This window comes from Thunnus maccoyii, chromosome 15 (genome assembly GCF_910596095.1).
Source record: "Thunnus maccoyii chromosome 15, fThuMac1.1, whole genome shotgun sequence".
NCBI classification, from domain to species: Eukaryota; Metazoa; Chordata; class Actinopteri; order Scombriformes; family Scombridae; genus Thunnus; species Thunnus maccoyii.
The window spans coordinates 2042747-2060150 of NC_056547.1; the positions used below are offsets into that span (position 1 = coordinate 2042747).

The following is a 17404-nucleotide window of genomic DNA, read 5'->3' on the forward strand; positions in this document are numbered from 1 at the left end:
TTATCAACCTGCCTCCTCATAATGAGGCAGAAATCATCTCGTTAAGTCGCCTCATAATGACGTCATCTGTCCAGAAATGAGGAAGAATTTAACACTGATGGTGACGTTGTTGTTACTGGTTTTCTTTTTTTTTTTCACATTCTCGATTTGGTAGTGATTGATTATGTATGAAGAGGATGAACACAGAGGTTTAGTTGTGTATGATGGACACTGGGAGGACAGTTTTACTATGTGAGAATGATTGATTGATTGATTGATTGGTATAGAATAGGGGTAGGACTAGCATGTTGTTTCTTTCTACTCTTTTTTGGACTTGAAATGTTTATTTATATTGTTTATAATTACTACAGCCTCTAGATGGCGTAAATGTAACTAGAGGTCGTTTTGCTGGCCAGAATGTTTGACTGACGTCTTCTGTTGTTTTTCTTGTGAGCAACGGCTGGTTTTTGCTGATGAATCACAAATCACAAAAATTCAGATTCAAGCTTTGTCCTTTTTTTTGTTTTTTTTTTACATAACAGGATTATGAAGACTAAGAGTTTGACACCAGCTCAGGTTAATTATAGAATGAACTGCTGCGTTGACCAACTACAACAGTAAAATGTACATTCATGTGTACAGTACTTACACATGAATGCATTAGTAAAAATATCTAATAATATAACACAGAATAACACCTACAGAGTCCATTATCCTGCTAAACGAGCACTACTGCAGTTCTGCACTTTAACTTTAATTAAAAAAGAGGTCTCAACTCTCAAGCACCATTTAAATTAAACTTCAAACTGCACTAAAACTAGATTATTTCATTCCCCTTGAAGATTTTTAAACTTTCAAATCGGATGTTTTTTATGACTCTTGTTAACTGTTTTTATTAATTCTTTGTTGATTGTGCCTGTCTGGCCTTAGTTGTGTTGTTTATGTCTGATGATTGTCTGATGATGAATGTTTCTTGTTTTCACATCTCAATCTCAACAAGACTACATGATTAAATTTTTTAAAAATACAAATAATTAATTGGTTAGTGGATTTATGCCAGTTGTTTCCTCTCAAATTATAGTTTAATAGGCACATTTTGACATCTCATATTAGAATATATAATCTTTTCTTTTGATTGTTGCCTCCTGGAACAATATACTGTCAGAGCTTATTATTATTATTATTATTGGTGAATTTAAAGGGCAGGTTCACAATTTTTCAACTCTGTCTTTAAAACAACAGTCAGACGGGGTCATGTTTCAGTTAACAGCTTATTGTTAACAGCTCCACCAAATAGTGATTTTTCCCTCGAACTTCTCACATGCTTTCATTTCAATAAATGTTCAAATGATCCAATATTTCAGCAAAAATAAAAAAAATAGAGAAAAAGTTCTATTTTTTCATCTATCTATCTATCTATCTATCTATCTATCTATCTATCTATCTATCTATCTATCTATCCATCCAGCCATGTAATACACCGTGTGGCCGCTGGGGGTCACTGCCGCCGGGAAAGGGGCGATGCGACCGCCGAGCAGCAGCCGGGGAAGAGGCGACTTGTTCCGGGGAGAAGAAGAAGAAAGATGGCTACAGCTAAACTTAGCTAGCTGGTGGGCCACGGAAAATGTTGCGCTCTCGGTCTGTTTCGTGTTTTTTCTCTTCGACCGAGAGTCAGAAAGGCCTCAAAATCCCTCTGCCGACAGTTTATTGATCCAGGCAGAATATAAGCACCGGTGTGTGTCGTTATACTGGTTTAAAGAGTAGTTTTTCGGGGGGGCTGTATGTGTGTTTGTGAAGCGGGAGCGGGGTCGTGTCTCCTCCGGTCAGCTGTCCGTCAGTTTCAACGTCAGGTGAGTTTATAGTTTGATTTCAACGTTTCTCTCCTTTATAGTTTAAAGTCTCCGTCGAAGAATATGATGTTTTTACTCTTTATTTATTAAACCTGCACACAGATAAAACTTTACAAACTTCTTTATCGCGTTAAATAACGAGGAAGAATCAGTTTTTGTCCATGTAGGAAGTTGAAACGGTCGCTGTTTCTGTCGCTTTTTGTCACAATAAAAAGTGTTTCTACTCTTAAAGTGTCAAAATAATATCAGCTGATGAACATGTGAAACTTTACTTGAGCTTTGTGTTGTTTTTCATAGAAATATTTCAGTTTAGAAGTCTGTATTCGTACATTTCCTCCCTGAGACTGTTGGAAGACGTTGATTGTCCTGTGAGCTATTTTTCAACCGACAGCTCATTAAAGGACCAGTTCACAATATTTATCAAATGAGTCTTAAACCAACAGTCAATGAACATCAAAGCTGTTTTTCTTGCTGTAATCATTCCTCCTCTTCATACTGACCATTAATGACCTTACAATGGAAGTAATGGAGGACAAAATCCACAGTCCTCCTTCTGTGTAAAAAAATGTATTTAAAAGTTTATCTGAAGCTAATATGAAGCTTCAGCGTCCAAATGAGTCAAATCAAGTAGATATCTTTCAACGTTACAGTCTTTTTAGTGCCAAAGTCCCTCTTTTTGTTACTATACTTCCACCTGCAGCTCAACAGGGAAACACTGTCCGAGGAAACACAAAGAGGGAATTTGATGCTAAAAAGACTGTAAATGTGTCAGATATCCACTTGATATGACTAACTCAGACTGCTGAAGCTGAATAGAAGCTTCACACAGACTTTTATATGACTGTGTGGACACACTGTGGATTTTTGGCCTCCATCACTTCCATTGAAAACACATTTGAAGGATCTTTTAATATCCAGTATGAACAGGAGGAATGATTACAGCGAGGAAAACATCTTTCACTGTTCATATGGACACCTGACTGCTGGGTTAACACACACTTAAAAAATGATGAACGTGTCCTTTAAGAAAAAAAATGCCCACATTCTCTGATTCCAGCTTCTTAAAATGTGAATATTTTCAGGTTTCTTTAATCCTCTGTGACAGTAAACTGAATATGTTGTACATTTGGTTGATATTTGATAAGGAAAATAATCGTTAGTTGTAGCCTTAAAGGTCATAAATGAGGAAGAACTGTGTAATCAAAAGCTCCAGAACAACTACTAAATGTCTGTTGAGGTGAGTTTGTTTTGTCAACTGTTGTTTTCAAGGTCAACAAGGTCAACAAGGTCGTATTAAATGTGGAGTTTATTTCTGACTTTTGGATCATGTCAGTGTTTGTTTTGGTGTCAGAGACTGAAGGTTAACACAGGTGTTGTTGTTACACATTAACATTTACATTTATACATGCAAACAAACATGAGAAATACAGTCAGGGGGTGAAATACATGAACAGCTGCTTTCATATATAATATTTCATATGTGTGTGTGTGTGTGTGTGTGTGTGTGTGTGTGTGTGTTCTCTCTCTCTCTCTCTTGTTGTGTCCAGTGAGGATTGTGGGAATCCAGACCGTCATGGCGGCTCCTGTAAACATCCAGACTCCCAGTAAGACCTGGGAGCTGAGTCTGTACGAGCTGCACAGGAGCCCTCAGGTAAACCTCTCTCTCTGTGTGTGTGTGTGTGTGTGTGTGTGTGTGTGTGTGTGTGTGTGTGTGTGTGTGTGTGTGTGTGTGTGTGAGGGAGAGACGGGGACTCTAATGAAGAGCCATTTATTTCATTAGTAAATGGACTGCACTTGTATCGCACTTTTCTACCTTAATGGACGAAGCACTTTACACTATTTACAATATTTGCCTCTCATTCACCCAGTTTTCCTTCTCTGACTTCTTTCATAAAATAAAATAAAATAAAATAAAGCAATAACTAAATATAAGAAATGACTGAGGTATCGAATTCAGTCAGTACATTATTTGTCTCCAGAGGGCAGTGGCTTAATGTAAGACAGAATGAAAACACAAGTTAAACAGGTTGAAACAAACATAATACAAGTATTCATGTTCTCAAGTCACCTTTTCCTCTCAGAGTTCAGTTGAGAAATGTCAGAGAGGATGAAGGAGTTTTTGTTTCTGTTAGTTTTGGCTCATTTAACTGGAAACAGAAGCAGATGTGAAAGATGTGGATGTGGAGGACGGAGCCGCCACATCGAAGCACTCAGAACAAACACGTTTCTGTTTTTTGTGTTTGTCAGTGAGAGGAGAGTACACCAGCTTCAACATTTAAAGGTGTTCTTTGTGTGAACAGTCGTATGAGGAAGCTGAAGACTACAAATCTGAAAAGTAAAACGATCTGTTGGTGTGGAGGCAGAAAGCAGTGACGTTAACAAACCTCGTAGCTCCTCGTCTTCTGCTGGAGGCTAACAGCTCCAGGCCACGTTAGCCGCTACTAGCATAGAATACCTGAATCTCTGACTGAGCTGTTGGATTGTGGGTAATGTAGGCACCAGATTTTGACATGGAAGAAGACACTTTTTATTAATAAAAACTGTCCGTCATGATTGTGACAGTATGAGTGCAGTCGTGCATCGATTGTTTGTGTTTTTTTTAAACAATAACAAACATCTTGTTGATGAAGTGTGAACTCATCTGGTCCTTGAATAAATGTCAGAAAACTCTCCACAGTGTCTTCAGTCTTCAGTAATATCACATCAAACCTCCATCAGACATGAAACAATAACATCTGTCTGTTAAAGTCACATCTGGTTCATTCAGTTCAGGCTTTAATCAGACATGACAGCACGTTAACAGAGAGAGGAGAGTTCATCACAGGTATGATAATAAAGTGTGTGTGTGTGTGTGTGTGTGTTCAGGAGGCCATCATGGACGGGACGGAGGTGGCGGTGTCTCCTCGCTCTCTGCACAGCGAGCTGATGTGTCCGATCTGTCTGGACATGCTGAAAAACACCATGACGACCAAAGAGTGTCTCCACCGCTTCTGCTCCGACTGCATCGTCACCGCGCTGCGATCAGGGTGATTATAAGTTACTCGGGAGCCGAGGGGTCACGTCTTCAGATCGAGAAGCTGGAGTCATGAATCACTTCCTGTCTTCCTCTCCCTCCTCAGGAACAAAGAGTGTCCGACCTGCAGGAAGAAACTGGTCTCCAGACGTTCGCTGCGTCGCGACTCCAACTTCGACGCTCTGATCTCCAAGATCTACCCGAGTCGTGACGAGTACGAGGCTCACCAGCGCAGCGTCCTGGAGCGCCTCAACAGGCTGCACAACAAGGAGGCACTGAGCTCCAGCATCGAGGAGGGGCTCCGCCAGCAGGCCCGCTACAGGTCCGAGAGGTGGGGGAGGACGGGGGGGAGACCACCGGGGGTCCGTCACAGATTTGATTTATTACATCATGATCTAACGTTTAAGGAAGAGCTTGTTGTGATATAATGACAGCTGAACTGTTTGTACTGTAGGTTAAAGTAGAAACAGGAAGTGACTCTGTGATGGATGTTTACGACAGTTTGTCTGATCATGTGACTGCTCGTGTTTCCTGATGTCAGACGTTGACTTGGTGAATATTAGAGCGATGTTGTTATTATTACTGTCATCAGGAACCACCGGGTGAAGAAACCCACTCAGGAGAGCGACAACACCACCTTCAGCGGCGGGGAGGATAACGGCGACGCCCGCTCACACCTGTCCCACGACTCCGCCCCCTCCCACGCCCCCCACCCCCAAGGTCAGACCCCCTCGGAGGCGGGGCCGAGCCGCAAGAGGCCGAGAGCGTCCGACGACGGCTCGGGCCCCGAGGCGGACAGCGGGAGCCCGACTCCTCCACTGAGACGCCACAAAGAGGGGCCGGCCTCGGAGATAGAGCTGGTGTTCAGGCCACACCCCCAGCTGGTCCACGCCCAGGACTACAACCAGACCAGGTGAGTCCGCACCAAGCGGCAACCTCCAGCAACTGCAGTTCCTTGAACGGCCACTTGAGGCTCTAAGAGCGAGTCAATCCCCATAGACCCCCATGTTAAAATGTCCAACTTTACAGCAGAAATAAACATGTTTACAGCCTGGTACAAACAACGGTTTTGGTCTCTGTAGCTAATTTCCTCTTTCATGACAACTGTACGGAGGTGAATTATTTTATAACTCACCCGTTTAAATTTTATTAAGCCGTAAAGTTATGCATAATGAAGGACATGGCTGCTTTGAGTGACAGGTCCGCCAGCCGCTAGGTGGCTTGTTTCGCCTCTTTGCTCATTTTTGATTGGCTGGGAGTTAGGCAGCGTCACGCACTGCCAAGATGGCGACGGCCGGAGCGGCTCACTTTGAGTTTCAAAACCGCTCTTCAGAAGCAAAATATACAAATAATGGCAGAATACAGGTGAGGTTTTAAAGGGTCAGTTCACCCAAAGATCCATCGATCAACTTAATAAATATGTTTGGGTTTTTTTTAGAATTTATGACTCTGGTCCAGTGATTTTTTTTTATCTGAAAAATGTCACAATATCCATCGTAACAACAAACTTTTAAATGGTTGTTTTCATGTTATCCGTCACTTTTCAATAAATCATCTCGAATTAACAGCAGAACAGAATTTGACCTCAGAAGTTTAGAGGAAATGAACTGGACTTGATGTTTGTTGTCTTTTTCTTTGTTTCATTTTATTATTCATTTGGATAAACATGCAGTTTGATGAAGGCACTTGTTTTTCAAGTGAAATTTGGGACAGTAACCCCATAATATAATCCCAGCATATCATGTGATCCTGTTATGAGTTCAGAACAATAAATATAACTTGTAAAGCAAACAGGAAGTTGTTATGTGAACTTAAAAGACATTTGAATGAGGTTAACCTGCATGAGCAACATTTCTGTGAGTGAAGACATGAAAATCATTCATCTCAGGAGTGAACGGGACATTTTTCTGCCTCCTGACATCTTTGCAGATACGTGAAGACGACGGCCAACGCCACAGTGGACCATCTGTCTAAATACCTCGCTCTGCGCATCGCTCTGGAGGACCGACGGACCAACAGAGAACCAGAGGACCAACGGAGAGAGGAAGGAGGAGGAGGAGGAGAGGAGAGAGGAGCAGAAGAAGGAGGAGGAGGAGGAGGAGGAGGAGGGGAACCTGGAGGGACGACAGGAAGTGGAGGAGAGGGGACGAGTCTGAGCGACATCAGTGAGAAACAGTACACCATCTACATCCTGACGAGAGGAGGACAGTTCTCTGTGAGTTCTCCAGTGATAAACAGATCATTCATCAGCAACTTTATTAATAATCAATTAATCGTTAAGTTATTTTTTAAACACTTTATTTATCTGGAGGATGATTAGTGTCGTAGCAGCACCGAACAACCAAGAGATTAAAACATGTAACAAAGTGAGTTAAAGAATAAAAGTGTTGATGTCGGTCAGCTGACTGGATGTTCAGCACAGTAAATACAAACAAACACAGGAATGGAAATGTAATGGATTATTAAACACACAAGATAACTAAACACAAAACGTAAGGAAATGTGTGTCTGGTAGATTATTTCTTTGTTGTAACGATGCTTCTTGGCAACAAACCTTATACCTTGATGGAAAGCCTGTTTATTTCCCTTTTAAATGGAGCCACATTTGTAAGGAACATGTATTTGTGGGATGAGCAGCAGAGCTGAGTATGCGGGTTGCGCCCATGAAAAATTTGCCAAATCTTCTCTGCCAATGCCAAACAGCTTATTCTGCCATTGACTCTTGTTTGGTGTTTGGATGATTTAAGTTTGAAGACATATTGGCAATTTAACAATTTATTCATTTAATAAACATGAGCCTCAGTAGCGTGTGGAAGAACCATACACAGCCACAACAGCCTGGCACCTCCTCCTCATGCTGGTCACCAGCCTGGTCACACACTGCTGTGGGATGGCATCCCATTCTTCAACCAGCATTTGTCGCAAGTCAGCCAACGTGGTTGTGTTGGTCGCTCTGGCACGAACAGCACGCCCAAGCTGATCCCACAAGTGTTCAATGGGGTTGAGGTCAGGACTGCTGGCAGCCCGTTCCATCCTCTCCACTCCCAAATTCTGGAGGTAGTCTCTGATAAACCCCACAAACCAACAAATGCTGGCAGAATAAGCTGTTTGGCATCGGCAGAGAAGATTTGGCAAATTTTTCATGGGCGCAATCCACATACTCAACTCTGCTGCTCATCCTTCAAATGCATGTTCCTTACAAATGTAGCTCCATTTAAAAGGGAAATAAACAGACTTTCCAACGGGATAAGATTTATTGCCAAGAAGCATCGTTACAACAAAGACATAATCTACCAAACACACATTTCCTTACTTTTTGTGCAAAGTTTAGATCAATTATATGAAATAAGAGGGTTAAATTAAGGCCACGTCAAGTCCATTACAGTTTGTTTTACTCTTAATGTCAACAAATCTCATGTTTGGATCCAAACCAACAATGAACTGATTTACTAACAAGTACTGTGTGTGTATCAAAGCCTGATATATCTGATTCCTCCGTTGTTGTCCAGAAACTACTGAATGCTCAGTGGCGTCTGTCTTACACAGAACTACTCTCTGGAGACATGATGCTGTTATTAGTCTTTGTACTTAGTCCATCGAAGAGCTGCTAAGTTTGGCTGCACAGATAGGAAACACCTTGGCTGACAGGATGTACCACTCTGTTTGAAAAAAAAAATCTTTTTGATTTATAACGGCGGTTGGTAACCAGCGTATCAGGTGCATTACCGCCACCTTCTGCTCCGGAGTGTGGACCAGAGATTAAATCCTACATATTAATCCTGTCTGTCTAATAAACTCAATGAAAACTTTATTGATCATAGTACAATCTATACTTGCATGTATAATAGTCTCCACAGCCATCTGGAAAAAAATATATGCATATATCGGTATCAGATATCGGCAAAAAATCCAATATCATGCATCCTTACTTGTTAGTAGATCAGTTCTATATTTACACACCTCCTTTAAGTTCAGCCTCACAGAGCTGCGGACTCTTCATCTTCTTCTGATAACTTTATTTAAATTTGACAAACAAACACAGGATTATGTATAAAAAAAACTACATTTTTATTGAATGCAATGAAACAGTGTTTTAAGTTGCTTCCTTCTTCTCTTCGCCGTCAGACGCTGAACGGCTCTCTGACTCTAGAGTTGGTCAACGAGAAGTACTGGAAGGTCAGGAAGCCTCTGGAGCTCTACTACGCTCCCACCAAAGACCCCCAGCAGCAGCAGCAGCAGCCGCCGCAACAACAACAACAACAACAACAACAGAAGTCTCCTCCTACACAGAGGGAGGGATGAGGAAGAGGAGCCAGCCTTCCTCACATTCTCGGTGTTTGCATCCTTTTTTTTTTTTTTTTCCTGCTTATTTGATTTCACTGTGAGCTGCAAACTTAACCGGTTTCACGTGAAATCTGACCTGATTTTCGAAGGATTCATCAAGAAAATAAAAAACTGACCTAAAGCTGTGAGGAGACAGAAAGGAACTGCTGGTAAATCTTTGCTTTTTGCTGCTTTTGGCAGATAAATCTGCTGCTTTGTGACGTTACGCAGCTTCAAATCATCAGGAGACTTTTGGGATTAACCGACACCGAGGTCGACGGACAGTAAGAAAAAAACAAAGTTGAATCCCTGTTTTTCTTTTTCCTGATATGAAGCATCTGCTCGTTATCTTCCGTTTTCCATCAGTTTGAATATCTTATTATATTATATATGAATATTTAACGCCGTGTAACCTGCTACTGCAGCTGCAAACATCATCAATCACAACTGAAGCTGATTTGAAACGGTTATTTTTTTTTTTTTTCAATAATTAACTCATTTTTATTTATTTCTTTTAACACAAACAACCAAACAAGAACTTTTTAGAAAATGAAAATAAATATCAGTTTAAATAAGGCAAAAATCTATGCAAGTCCAGTTATGTCCTTAATATGAAACACGACGTTAAGGATCAATTCTACAAACGTATGAGGTTTATAAGCTTTAAGTCACAAACTTTCAAATAGTTTCTGAATTATGAGAATTAATACGTCTGTAATCAGATAAAAGAGTCGTAACGTTTTCAGATCTGCAGCTTTATTCCATCACGTTCACGTTGTTTTGCTGCTAAAATTAAAAATAATTTCACTTCAGATTCCAGATGGTCTTTTTTTTTTTTTCAGTTCTTACTTATTAAAATAAACACTTTTATTTATTTTAACACGAATAACCCAAACAAGAAGTTTAACAAAATTAAATTTAAAAATAATTATTTCAGTAAGGATGTATGTATGGAGGCTATTTTGTGCCAGTAATATATAAAAAAAAAACTTACTTCAAATCAAACTTGATTTTTTAATTCACAATTATGAGTTTTAAGCGTTAAATCACAATTTCCAAATTATGTTTAAATTATGATTTTATAAGTTAAAAATTGGATGAAGACAAAGTCATAATCTTTAAAATGGCAAGTAAAAATAAACACTTATTTCTTTTAACACAAACAGTCAAACAAGTTTAACGAGATTAAATTTAAAAATAATTATTTAAATAAGGATATCAGTATGGAGGCCATTTTATGCCAGTAACATATATTTAAAAAAACTTACTTGCGTTATGTTAATAACAATAAAAATACATCAACTTGATTTTCTAATTCACAATTACGGGTTTTAAGCGTTAAATCACATGATTCACAATTTCTAAATTATGTTTAAATTATGATTTTATAAGTTAAAAATTGGATGAAGACAAAGTCATAATTTTTAAAATGGCAAGTAAAAATAACTGGAAAGTAAAGTTTACTGACTTTTTTATTTCTTTTAACACAAACAGTCAAACAAGAACTTTTCAAAAATAACATTTCAACATCTCTTGTAAATAAGAGAATATGTACGGAAGCTCCTGACTGCCAGTAATAGAAAAAAAACTATTTAAAATGTTAGGAAGGGTAAAAATATTTAAATGAAAATTATAAATATTACACAAAACCTTTAGAGGAAGTAAAAGTCGTTATTATGAGTTCAGTGAAACTTAACTTTCTAAGTAACAATTTATAAAAAGCGCCTAAATTATGAGATTTTGTAAATTAAATCTGGATGAAATACACAAGTCATAATGTTGACATAGTATGTAAAAATGATAAGAGAAGTATAAGATTGTAAAGTGAAATGTTTACTTACAATCATAATTTTAGTAATCAGTCATATTTGTGACTCATGAGTGAACTTTGTTAATCTTTACATCATTTTTTTTTCATTTCCTGGCAGAAATAAGTTTGTCTCACAAAAGGTAACAAATTATTTCACACATGAAACTTTACAGAAGTTTGTTATTGAATCTCATTTTCAACACGATTACAGAGAAAAACACATCTGCTTGTAAAAACTAGAATAATGAAAAAAAATGTGGTCTTAAATTTATTTCATCAATGAATCTATTTATGAATCTTTGTATAATTTAATTCCTCTTGTGTGATTGAAGCTCTTTGCTGCTTTCTTGTTTGTTTGTTTTTTGCAGACAGGATCGATGTGGAACAGCTTGGCGCTAAAAAAATAAATAATTTACGCTAAAAAACATTTCCGCTGTAAAACAACTGATGTAGCTTTTATCCTGCCGTAAACAGTCACAACTTTCTGGTATCGATTCAACATGTTTTAACAACACGGACAGTTAAAAAACGCACAATCCTGACAGATTACAGTTAACATTTCCTTTAGCGTGTAGCTAGCTAAGAGCTACAAAGACGTGTGTGTGTATTTCCCGCCATATTTTACTAGTTTCAATCTTTAAAAATGTAGCTGTTACACCCGTCTCACCTCCTGTATTCTTCCTTTAAACATACGAGAGGTTTAGTTTGTGTGTCCTGTTGATTTCTTTAAGTTTTAGAGTGAATTTGTGTAGAAATAAATCTTTTAACTCTGTTCACAGAGTGTTTAAAGACTCTTAAAGCCATAAACCTTCAGGGTTTAATCTGAATTTTTTTCCACTTCTGTGTTCGCACTTTAAATATATTTCCTGCAGCCATGTTTTTTCCTACCTTACCTCAGTTTTAATGATTTTAATATTTGTATATTGAGTAATGCAAGATTTCCTTTTCTGCTTTGTTGGGTGATTATAAACATTCTGTCAGCAATGCAGCACAATAAACTCAATCACCAGACGTTTACTGTCAAATCTGAGTCTTATTTGTTTGAAATTAATCATATTAATCTGTCACTTCATGACTTTGTACAAATAAATCTGAATTTTGCTGATTGTATTATTTCATTTGAAGATATTGAGCAAGTAAAGTGAAAACCTACGACTGCGTTTAAGAAGCATTTTAACTTCATATATCTTCATTTATTACACACGTCTGAGTATCAGTTTATCAAGTTAATGAAGCTTCAGTCAGATAACTCAAACATCTTCTAAATGTCGTCTGTTTAGTAGAAAGTTTGTTTCCAGTGTTTCTGTTCTGAGTTAAAATCTGATTTTACTTTGATAGTTTAAATGTTTTAAGACCGTTTGTATTCATGCTGTTTTGAATCGATGGTTTACATGCAAGTATTTACTAGTGTTGGTTGATGAGGACAGAACTCTTATTGAACCTTTAACTTTGGAAGATCATCATCATCATCATCATCATCATCTGGAGGAAGGAGTTCAGACAAAGCCCAACTTCTAATCTGTTGTGCATCTTCAGTGTGTTGTGAAGTATTAAATCTCCAGCATACATACAGAATGTGAATATTATTGTACAAGATTAAATTAACAAGAATGTATGAAAATAAAATATCCCGAAAGCTAAAAGCACCGATGTGTCTTCAAACAGAGAAAACGTGAGACAGAAACAGGCAGAAACAGGCAGGTTGTGTGAACTGTCGCTTTTTATTGAAACAAGGGAAGCGGGGGGAGTTTACTTCTTCTTGGACACACCGACGGTGCGACCGCGACGGCCGGTGGTCTTGGTGTGCTGACCGCGCACACGCAGACTGGAAGGAGAGAAGAAGAAGAGAGGAAGAGGAAGAGTTAAAAACAAGGAAATATACTTAAAAAAATAGATTCTAGTCTAAAAAACTAGAGATTTTTAAATAATTCAGCAAGAAAAATAAGTTTATATATATAATATATGTATTAAAATGAATTATACTGACGTGTGGAAACTGATAAACACTTAAAAAGCTGCTAAAAGTTATTTTAACTTCTGATTTAAATGTATTGTTTTGTCTGTTTGATTCAAAACCCAAAAATTATTAAGTGACAGAAAACATTATATAATCAAATATTCATATTCAGGTTTCTGCAGCTTCACAAAGTCAAATTTAAGACTTTAAAGGTATTTTAATACCATAAAAGTATAAAAGATAAAAACAGTAATAAGAGTCAGAATTATTTATCTGATGCAATGTGAAGTAAATATTTAAATGTATTTCACATCTGTCATTACTTCCTGACTGTATATAACAATCATTCCCAATAATATAACCAATAACTAATAATTAATAACTTATTAATGAGAGAAACAGACGATCAATTAACCAATTACACAACTAAGTCATTTAAGGTCAGAAACTATTTTTCCAGCCAGTTTTGCTAAAATTACATAAAACATTTTAATTAATATTTAACATTTACCTTCATGAATGAAAATAAAGACTTTTAAACATCTTGTAAAGAACTTTTAATGAAGAAAATCAACGTCTGCAGATATGAGACGCTGCATCGTGACTTTAGAGGCTTTTTGTTTTAAAACTGATCAATAAAACGTTTAGAGATGAAGTGACTGGATGTTTTGTTTGGTTTCAGGTTTGTTTCAGTCTGAGCTGATGGACGGGCTGCAGTTATAGATCAGTTATTAGTTTTATCAGAGATGTGAGGACAGGATGAGGTTTTCTTACCCCCAGAAGTGTCTGAGACCACGATGAGCCCTGATCTTCTTCAGCCGCTCCAGATCTTCTCTCAGCTTGTTGTCCAGACCGTTAGCGAGGACCTGAAACCAAACGCAGCACATGTCACATGTTCGTCCTGCTCAACACGTCAACGTTAACTGGAGCTTCGTCTAAAGTTGCTATGACAACAGGGTGAACTTCATCTGCTGAGGAAGATCATGTGATAAAATAGAAAGCTATTAAATGGACCTCGTGGTGAGATTTTCTCAAGAATCAAGTTTCAACCTCAGATGTGTAAATCTGCTTCATCTGTTCAGTTATAAACAAGTTCAACTGAATTAAAGCTCAAACGTTTATTGATCAGTTTGACCTGCAGAGTCTTTAAGTATTGATCAAATAGTGACATCACAACATGTTGAAATAAACACATTAAAACTCTTTAATACTTTAATGTTTGACAAACAGACCAGCAGAGACGAGTCTCTGCAGCTCAACATGGAGTTTAAAAAGTGTCGACGTGTAAGAACCATTTCATTCAGTTTAACTTGCAGAGTCACTGATTAGTGAGTTAATTCACTTCAAAGTATTCAACTGATCACCAACTATTCTGATCAATCAATAAATTGTTTTGAGTAATTTTTAAAAGACAAAGTGCAAATTCTGTGATTCCAGATTGATAAATGTGAATATTTTCTGGTTTCTTCAGTTTTCTGCGACAGTAAACTGAATACTGTTGGTTGAGGAAGATGATGATGATGATGATGATGTGAAGACGTCATGTTGGGTTTCAGGAAACACTGATCAACATTTTATAAACCAAACTACTAATCGATTATTTGAGAAAATCATCAGATTAAATCAATAATGAGAATAATCGTTAGCTGCTGTTTGTTCTTCAAACCTTTAACATGTTTATCTGACTTCAGAAGGAGGAAGAAGAGTTGAGTTGAGCCAATCGGTGATTTCTCAAATTTTGCGAGACACTTAAACTCACATCATATCAGTTACTGAGATTCTGACCAGTAAAATCAACTTCCCAGCTAGAAGTCTAACTGGGAGACTCTTCTGATGATTTAATCTACTTGTGTTTCCTCTGAGTTGACGACACTAAACATGATGAAGTTCTTAAACGTAGCAGCAGAGACGCCTCACGTCACCTACAGCAGTAACTTCATGAATATAACGTGATGTTTAACCATCGTTCCAGTCGCTCTGGAACCACCCAGTACATCTCCGGTCTGGTTTTACTGGTCTTCACTCACCTGGCTGTATTTGCCGTCCTTGACGTCTTTCTGCCTGTTGAGGAACCAGTCTGGGATTTTGTACTGGCGAGGATTCTGCATGATGGTCACCACCCGCTCGACCTGCAACACAAACACAGCTGTGAGCTCAGCAGGAACAAAAACACACCGGAGTAAAAGACCGACGGACGTGGACAGCAGACGAGAGACACCAGTTAGATTAAACAATCTGTAACAGAAACACGTCACAAGTTCTCCACATTGTCAACTGTTGCTACTCGCTGCTTTACATCGTCTTACTTTGTCCACAAAATCCTAAATTGTGTTTCATAATTCATCCTTTATGAAACTGTCTGGTGATAATAAATACAGAGTAAAGAAATATTAATCTCAGACTGTAGCTGATGATGTTGTGCAGCAGTGAGTCTCAGAACTCAACGAGACAAAGAAGCACAAATCTGAAGGTTTAAAGTTTTAACATTAGAGAATATTTTGGTCAAACTGACACCAAATGCAAAGAGAAGAACTATTTGTGCAGATTTTATACTGATAAGTTTGTTTCTGTCATGGAAAGAAATACTGATGTTCTTCTAACTTGTATCAAAGCTGAGAGACGTCTTCACGTCTACGATTAAAACGTTTCTGTCAGTTTATCCTGCAGACAGACAGAAGAACAACTTCACATCCTTCAGTTCTCCTCACCTCCTCCTCAGTCAGCTCTCCGGCCCTCTTGTTGAGGTCGATGTCGGCCTTCCTCAGGACGACATGAGCGTAACGTCTGCCAACACCCTGAGACCAGACACACACACAGAGACACGTCAGTAAAAAGGTAAGAACGAGACGCTGCTCTGACGTGTGGAACAAAAACCAGCTGGAGATGATCTGTCGTACTGAGCTGTGACGTCTCAGAGAAAATGTTACCTTGATGGCAGTGATGGCGAAGGCGATCTTCCTCCTACCATCGATGTTCGTGTTGAGAACACGAAGAATGTGCTGGAACTTCTCAGGGATGACCAGAGACTGGAAACCAGACAGAAAACATTAATCAGTTAACAACAGTCTGATGAGTCTGACATGCTTGATGAAATACTGAGAGCAGGAATTATAGTCAACAAGTTCAGAGACGTTGATCAGAAATGTTGCATTTAAGCCAAAGTGTTGCTACTAGTTCATTATATGTGTTTAATAATGGAAAATGAGCTCTGATGACTCTGAACACCAGGAAACTTTTCTATCCATCCGTCTCTGTTAGATTTTCACTGGACAAAAGGCTGAACAAACACCAGATCTTTAAGGACGGGTTTAAAAATCTTCATGCATCTTAAGACACGTCAGGAGCCTGAATGATTGAAACATGTTTTTCTTGCTGTAATCATTCCTCCTGTTCATATTGACCGTTAGAGGATCCCTTCATAATACACTTATGATAGATGTGATGGGGGACAAAATCCACAAAATGTATTTAAAAGTTTATCTGAAGCTAAAACCACTGCAGAGAGCATGCTTTCACGTCAAGACCTTAGAAAACTGTTTCACTTCAATTTCGGTGCATTTTCAGTGACTGTCAGATCAGCATGTAGCATCTAAGCTAAGAGTTTTGGCTCCAATTAGCACAAATACTGAACCTGTCGCTGCTCACACAAGTGTTTTATAACGTTTTAAAGAAACGAGAATCCGTGAAGCTCACTAGACAGCAATTAAATATGATCCCGCGTCCATTCATTTATACTTTTATGACCACTCCACGCTTCTACACGGCATGACCAACATGCTGAAACCGATGTTAGCTTCTGTAACTACCCGCTTCCAATTTTAAGGCTTTTCTAGATTGTTGGGAACGCCGGTAACATTAAAAACAGTCTAAATACAAGTCTGTTAAACCGAGAATAAACAGGTGATATTTACGCTTTAGTTAAAAGGCAGAAAACACAAAGTTAACTGCACTATTCGCGCTAGTTAGCCGCATTTAGCCCGTACGGCTCAGTTCAGCGCTGATAGTAAGCTATTAACTATTTCTGTCGCCAATCTACCAATAATTCAGCATCAGTCCGCTGATAGAAGTTCTGTTAGACTCGCTAAACGTCTAAACGCAGCAAAAGGAGAAAGATTCAACTGGATGATTGTAGATTTCCAAACTGTTCTCGGTTGATAGAAAATGTTCTCACCATCTTGGAAGTAGGTTCCGTGCGAAGAGGAAGCAGATGAGGTCTCGCGAGAGTTTCAAAGCGCGACGACCGGAAATAACTCCGACACTTTAAATCTGTCCGACCAGAACCGGTGTAGAAAATAAATATTTACTTATTGTTTTAGCATTAACAAAAAATAAATATTTTTATACTTATATTAAAGACTCGTGTTAACATCTTAACCGGCTGATAATTGTAGAAACGTTTTATTTCTCGTTAACCCTGCCTGTGATGACGAGGCGGAACTTTTGTACATTTACATTTTTTTTTTTAACTTTAG

At 38.3% G+C, this 17404-nt stretch overlaps 2 protein-coding genes and 3 gene segments (V, D, J or C); 3 read left to right on the top strand and 2 right to left on the bottom strand.

Annotated features, from left to right (window-relative positions):
- The window catches only part of LOC121913208, an 899212-nt gene that overhangs the window by 444695 nt on the left and 437113 nt on the right, over positions 1 to 17404 (top strand).
- The window catches only part of LOC121913212, a 747540-nt gene that overhangs the window by 434092 nt on the left and 296044 nt on the right, over positions 1 to 17404 (bottom strand).
- LOC121913210 overlaps positions 1 to 17404 on the top strand; it is a 756822-nt gene that overhangs the window by 430616 nt on the left and 308802 nt on the right.
- LOC121913187 (E3 ubiquitin-protein ligase RING2-A-like) lies at positions 1533 to 11986 on the top strand. Of its 2 annotated transcripts, none has more exons than XM_042435888.1 (7): positions 1533 to 1829; positions 3377 to 3480; positions 4695 to 4855; positions 4949 to 5173; positions 5435 to 5755; positions 6772 to 7057; positions 8968 to 11986. In XM_042435888.1, exons 2-7 carry the CDS (start codon positions 3403 to 3405, stop codon positions 9142 to 9144), a joined length of 1248 nt encoding a protein of 415 aa, XP_042291822.1. In that variant the 5' UTR covers positions 1533 to 1829; positions 3377 to 3402; the 3' UTR covers positions 9145 to 11986. The 2 variants fall into 2 exon arrangements, with proteins under 2 accessions (XP_042291822.1, XP_042291823.1); XM_042435889.1 differs by having other exon boundaries at positions 4949 to 5164.
- rps18 (ribosomal protein S18) lies at positions 12678 to 17208 on the bottom strand. Its single transcript, XM_042435927.1, has 6 exons — positions 17104 to 17208; positions 15860 to 15958; positions 15641 to 15727; positions 14960 to 15061; positions 13707 to 13798; positions 12678 to 12800 (listed from the first exon to the last, which is right to left on the bottom strand). The coding sequence occupies exons 1-6, from the start codon at positions 17104 to 17106 to the stop codon at positions 12725 to 12727; spliced, it is 459 nt and encodes a 152-aa protein (XP_042291861.1). The 5' UTR covers positions 17107 to 17208; the 3' UTR covers positions 12678 to 12724.